Raw genomic sequence first — 7,515 nt, forward strand, 5'->3', positions numbered from 1 at the left:
AAAGTTCAAATTTTGACAACATATTATGTAAAAATCACGAAAATTCGTAAATTATTTTATGCTAGAAATTCATAAAAAATTTTCCTTTTATATCTAAGATTTCAAAATTTAATACAAGGCTCATAATATATTTTTACAATAGCAATTGAAAAATAAAAGAAATATATAGTCACGATTTTTTTTTTATAAGCATTTAAAGTTCAAATTTTGACTAAATACGTAAAAATTACGGCAATGTTCAAATTATCTTAGACAGAAATTCATAAAAGTTTTTCTTTTTAATTCTAAGATTTGGAAATTTAATACAAGGCTCCTAACATATTTTTACAATAGCAGTTGCAAAATAAAAGGAATACATTGTCACAATTTTTATTTATAAGCATTTAAAGTTCAAATTTATACGAAATATGTCAAAATTGCGAAAATTTGCAAGTAATTTAGTGGTTGAAAAATCGTAAAAATTTTTTCTTTTATAACTAAGTTTTTAAAATTTGGTACAAGGTTCTCCATAAGTTTTTCTTTAAAAATAATATATCCTAGACTGACAAATCATCTCCGTTCAGAATCGTTTTTCGTATACAATGATATAATATCATTGGATTCAAATTTAATTCCATCCATTACAGTAACCCACTTGTAACCTACTGTACAGCAGAGCGACATCCACGACTTACCCGCCTTTTTTTTAATATTACGTGTTTAGTAATATTAATAAAAACTGTGTTAATAACGATAGTGATAAATGACAATTTATACATTTTTTTTAAATTTATAACACCTACATTTGTAAGTAATAAAATATGTAAAATAAATATTATGCATGTTGTATTTTTATTTTATAAGTAAGTTGGTAAGTGTTTTGTGAATAAATGTATAATTAAGAAATAGCCTATAATTTAAAAATAATAATAATAATAGTAAAATTATTTTCAAAGTTCATAGTTATTTAAAATGTACAGGTTCAAGCATGCATAAAATATAATTATCGCACATTTCCTACCAGGATGGCTGTGTTGCATTGACTGCAGCGAGTTACGCTCAAAATGAGTTGAATAATCACACATTTTTTAAGAATTGTTATTTTTTACTGGCAACGAAGTGTACGAAGTTAGCCATAATATATAAATATAAAATAAATAGTCAAATTTTGTTTCAGTCATATTTCTTTTGAAATGCCAATAATCCATATCTATATCTATATTTCTATATAATTTAATATACTTAATATTATAAAGATAAAAGATTTATTTGGCTGGTTGTAACAAATAAACTCAAAAACTACTAGACTGATTTCAAAAATTCTTTCACTATTAGAATGTTCCATTATCCCTGAGTAAAATAGACTAATTCACAAAGGGTAAATTAGAGGTGCAGCCCGGGGAGGTGCTCAAACAGTGATTTTGAGATTTACGAAGGAAATGTTTGTTTGTAAATGATTGCTATTGGTTATAATAATTATTATTATTATTATCATAGCGATACGCCTGTTGGTGTATTGGCACTTGTATGTATTTTAGTACAAAATAGGTATGTGCAGCTTACATTTAACAGAGTCTAAGAAGAGGTAAACCCATGGGTATTAAATTTGTCACAGGAAACGCCGTACAGGATCAACTATAGTTATACATAAAATTGTAAAAAGATCATTTTTTTTTTTTAAATGACTACAAGAACAATATAATTAAAAAGATAACGTTCGTTACGTGTTGTCAGTTAGTCACTTCTCTCTGTCTTACAAATTGACAACACAAACCTACTATGTATTTTCTGCTGAACATAAATTTGTTATGATTATAAGACGGAGACAACGTGTAATGTGTGGTATTTGTCATGTGTAACAAACCTATCATTTTCAAGGGCCCTAGTGGCCTAGTAGATAATTATTATTCATAAGTATGTGGATAATGTTTTCTACCACAAAACTGGCCACTGGCCACGCCAGATACATTTTTCGAATCCATAAACACGTTAACTCAGTAATTTACATAGGTTGAGATATTTTTTAATTTTAGATACCCAGTTGTTTTTAATAGGTTATAAACGTTTGAAATTTAAAAATATGTAAACTTGTACTAGTTGATAGTTAATAGTTAAATAATAATTTTCAATATGAAAAAGTGCTTTGGCAAAATAAACTTGTTTGTTTCTTCAAACATCTTTACTTTATCTTTAAAAAAATCAAACCACAGGAATTTCCTACACTTTTGTCAGCTGTTTAGGTAATTTTTATGAAATTGTATAAGATTAAACTGTCTGGATGGCACCTATATTGTTCTGTTTATTGAAAGTTATATTCAACCAATGTAAAGCTATGCAGACATTGTGCCGTTTCAATAAGTTATTATTGCACTAAGGCAATGCACATTCAGGTATAGTACGTAAATATACCTACTCCCATATGCATAAATACTACTCACTTAATCAGTTATAAATTATAAACTTAATATTATTTTTCTACGCACATGTGTACCTATAAAATAATTAGGTACTTAGAAGTTACAACTAGTATAGCCTTAAATTGCATTGCCCACATGTAATGGCTCTACAAGTACAACCAGAAATGTGGCAGTAATGTGTGATAAAATATAATTAAAAACCTCTATAAATCTAAATTCTACTGATTAAGGAAGATATTAATATCAATATGTACACCACTTTAAAGTACAAATACCTATGTGTAATTCTTGGTTCAAAATTGAAATTTGAAATTTATTATTCTCAAAACTACAATTAATGTTAAATTTAAAGAAGAGGTGCTGAAGTGGTCCTGTACCAAAGGAATATTATTGAAATTGGTACTGTAATATAATACATTTTTGTTTAATATCCGTCGAAGATTTTTTTTAATTATTAATTTTTGATTTTTAACCTAGTATATTAGTACTTAACTCAACTCAAATTAAATTGACTAATGAACCTTAAAAGTTAAAAAAATATATACATGTTAAGTTTAAACACTATCCGAAATAATAAAATCTCTGCATAGTGTACGATATGTATAATATAGTTACTATAGTTACTGTACCTGTATGACATTGCCGATGGCTTGTGATATGCCATTGACAGCCGTGAAACTGGGACCGAAAAGCCTGTCCGGAACCTGAAGAGTAACTTTGTTGGCATCGAATGTCACCTCACTATCGTCTTCCAGCGGCGCCACCGCCGGTGCCGTGGCTGAGGATTTCGTCTGTTCTTGGGCCAAAACTTGTTGGTCGCCGGTGCCCGGTACCGATGCCAGAAAGTCGTCGTCTTCCTGCAATGCAATTTTCCACATGTTCAAAAATTATAAATTATATTATTTCATAATATTTCTTTTAATAATAGTTTAATGTTTATATAACCTATTCGGTATATAATATTAATGTTAATAATAATAATTAAATAATAAAAAATATGTATAATATTATGTTATATTATAACAATATAAAAAATTAAAAATTATCAACGAGATATGGAAAACTTAAGATCTACGACATAAATCACAACGGTCTGCGACCAATATCACCCTACAGTTATATTACGATTCAAATCAAAAAATTATTTTGTTTTTTTTTTTTCAATATGTGTTGAAACTAAAATTGTAATATAGAGCTTAGTTTTAACTTACAATATATAAATATTGAGAGAAAATATTTATCAGCATTATATTGGAGACTAATTTCAGCTCACATGAACAATCACTAAACATTTTACGAATCAATAGTGAGCAAATGGCTATTGAAACAGTGTTTGGTGGGCTATAATTGGCCCATTAATTTAATAAACTTTTCATGCAAACTGGCATAAGTAATTTGAATTCTTAAACAGTTATCTGCATGATCCTACAATGCTACAGTGTTACACGTCTATTTTCTATTTTCCATATATCATTGATTTTTTTAACAAAACCGTGGCACCTACCGATCTCCTTAGAATTTTTCATAAGCACTTAACTCAACAATTTAGTATTGTATAAGTTGCGGGCTGATATAAGCAATCTGTAATCGTTATCATTAACCCAGCAGAAGGTTAATAGCATATTATACGATAACTGCAAATCTGCAACGCGACTCGTGTATTCAGCTGAAAAATTATTTCTACCTATGTTTGGCATTTGATATGAAAAACGACGGACGATGATTGATGACATAATATTATGGTAAAAATAAATAGGACATTGTGTAAGCATCAGAACAATTCGTATCAAGTAAACTACTTCATGACGATGATAATAATAATAATAACAATTATATAATTTTAAATGGTCGTATATTTATTTTTATTTAATAAAATACATTAATTAATATTACAATATGAATATATGAATATCACCACAAATATAATAATAATATATAAGCACAGTAATCCCTCGTCATCCGCGTTTTCATTATCCACGCAACTTTTCTAGAACCTAACATACGTGGATAACAAGGGATTTCTGTATACACACAAGATACAGTAAAATAATGTAATTTTGAATAATCAATTATAATATTAAATTATATCACTTAAATGTTACAATGGGGTAACTTTATACGCATATTTTATACAGACAGATTAAACAAGGGCTCAAGGGTGAACTGTATAAGTAATGATACATTTTAGAAATAATATATATTTAGTCTTCGATTCTAATATAATATCTAATTATTAAATATAATTGGAGGATTGACAATCAAAATGTATTAGATGTAACGTAGGTACCGAATGAATTTCAATAAGAATTAAAGAAAGTATGTGTTAGAAATTGTTTGTAATTGTTATAATCTACATTATCGTGTACTAGGGTACCTATCGAGTATAATAATATATGTCTATAGACCTATCATCTATAGACTAGAGTAGTTAATGTAAAATAATCATCTACAATAATATACGTCTACTACAATATAGATGTATAGTAGTGTAGTACGCCTGCTAATAAATATAATTGGCTATAAAATAGTAGTAAAGACTACCTATGTTTTTTTAAATATTTTTATTAACTATTAGTAATTATACCTTAAACACCCACCCTATATGACTTTTAGGCTTACAACTATCAACTATGTACATATTAAACCTCGGTACATACAATAATCTATACTATTATTATGATATCTCAATATTGAGATTTAAATATTTTTGATTTATTTTATTACCAGGTTCTGAAAAAATTGTAGAAAGTTTGAAATTACAGACAAAATAAATTCTATGGGTATATTATTGTGTGTAATATTTAATATTTTTCTCACTGAATCCAAAAACAAGATAAATTAATGATTTTAGAAATTAAATTAGAGTTCTAGACCGTTAATAAGTACTTATACATTCAAAGCCACACTTCAAATATCAATGACAGATAAAAATATACACTATATAAGTACTAATATTGTACATAGGCATTAATTAAGTCGCATGGCATACAGTGCCAAGACTCATTGGTAGACGTTACAATACGTTTCGTTGTCGTTTTATCGATCATAATATGTTATTGTGTAATAATCGGCAGCCCATTTATTTATTACTATTAATATTAGATAAATATATCAAATGAATTATAGTACCTAGAACTTTTGAGAAAAATAACCTCACGATGACTATGGTAATAAATACTATACCAACAGACAAGAGACAACAATTACCTACTGACTACTAAGTCTAACTAAATTACTAAAACCTATATAGATGACCCTAACTGACCTAAGTAAGACTATGTGACCAACTATTAAGTAATATAATAATAATTGTTTTATATGACACGCATTTATGATGAATTGATGATACATATAATATGACGATGATTGGTTGCCAAAATGGTCATTGACCGACAATAACGATGTAAGATGACGATGAAAATAAAAAAATATGTCAAAGATGATGCGGCTTAATAATACGATAGTGATAATGGTTAAAAGTGTGATGAAAGGACTGCTAAAAATTCGGCGAAGAACACGCGTGGTTAATTTATGAAAATTATGAAAACGGCGAAGACGAAGAAGAGACGAATGATTGTACACTAGATTATTGGATGTTGCAACAAAAATAATTACAACGTATTAATTATTAACGTATATGAAAGTGAAGTGTAATAATCACCGAACCTCCGTGGTGTCTAATAATATAATTTATATATATATATAACACACGAATATTATAAGATGCTCACGTAGTCCGTGTACCTATATACGCAAATTATTATTCATGAGGCAAGTGTTACTGCATGCTCTTTTATTATAATTTATAAAACGTGTGATTATGTTAAATGTTAAATTTACTTACGTGTATTTTATATTTGTGTTCATATAGTAATATATACAATATATATATACCTAAATATTACATAATGTTTTATAAAACGAAATTTTGATTATCCGTTACACACGCACTTATGTGGCTGTATTATCATATAATTTATTTATAATAAAACTATAAAAAAAATACGTAAACAATAATTTAATTTAAAATGGTTATATAATATCACGTAAGAGTATACTCGTTTTAATGTCACATGACATTTTCACTACACATATAGTGATAGCTATTGTACGCGATATTAATAATTCAATCCATACCTTGAAGTAATTAGTTCAAGTTATATAATTGATCAGGGTTGCAAAAATCAAACGAATCTTCGGTTTTCTTTTTACTCGGATAATCATCGTTTAAGTGATGACGCAGAATGTTAGAATGTACATGAAATTTAACCTACGTCCAAAAGTTGTATATACAGTCGAACGGCCGCGATAACTCTGATCAATGTGTGAGTTAATGAAATATTTACGACTCGACTGTTATGTACTCCCTATTTCAATGAAAAACTAGGGATGCTGAAGACCCTTATTATTTTAGTTGGTCCACTAATGGCATAAATTATGAAGGAGCTAATCACTTCCAACTCCCAAATCTCTCCTAATTGTGCCTATGAGTCCACCTATAGGTACTCTTCAACAAATTATATTACTATTTATGACTATACTTATATTATATATATATACGTATATGTATATATGTATGATTATGATAATATGATGATGGATAATATATATAAATGACGATTATGGCATATATTATTATGGCGTTGTGGCTGGCAAGTGTCGATGCGATCGAGGAGACGACGGTATGACGATGACGAGAGGACGCATATTTTTAGAACGACGTCTCTGACGATGGTGATCCGTCGTCGTTTGTCGCGGCAAAGCCCGACGGTTCGGAGGCAAAGCTCGGCTGGAAGGCGGGAAATCCAGAAGGCGCACCGCCAAAGCTTGATGAAGCGTTATCAAAATTTGTCGGAGTTCCAACAAAGTCCGATGGTGGTCCATCAAAGTCCGGTTGTGATGGTGGTGGTGGCGAAGCGATCAGGTCTGATCCGGGTACGAATGCTGGTGCTGTTGATGGCGCATTCGTGACAAAACCCGGGGCATCAGGGGCTGCCACGAAGTCCGGTGCGGGGACAGAAGCGTCGACGGAAGCTGCGGCACCGACGACGTTGGATGTGGCGTTGTCCTAAACACACACACACACGCACACACACACACACACACACACACACACACA

The 7,515-nt window shown here is 29.6% G+C and overlaps 1 protein-coding gene across 1 annotated transcript in view; it reads right to left on the minus strand.

Moving 5' to 3' along the window:
* Positions 1 to 3,288, minus strand: part of LOC115033001 — a 6,080-nt gene extending 2,792 nt beyond the window's left edge. Inside the window, exon 1 of the mRNA XM_029485991.1 lies at positions 3,026 to 3,288. Coding sequence (XP_029341851.1) covers positions 3,026 to 3,274 — 249 coding nt within the window. The 5' untranslated portion in view covers positions 3,275 to 3,288. The remainder of the gene's footprint in view (positions 1 to 3,025) is intronic.
* Between the last annotated feature and the right edge of the window lie 4,227 nt (positions 3,289 to 7,515).

The sequence above is a fragment of the Acyrthosiphon pisum genome, chromosome X (assembly GCF_005508785.2).
Source record: "Acyrthosiphon pisum isolate AL4f chromosome X, pea_aphid_22Mar2018_4r6ur, whole genome shotgun sequence".
Classification (NCBI taxonomy): Eukaryota; Metazoa; Arthropoda; class Insecta; order Hemiptera; family Aphididae; genus Acyrthosiphon; species Acyrthosiphon pisum.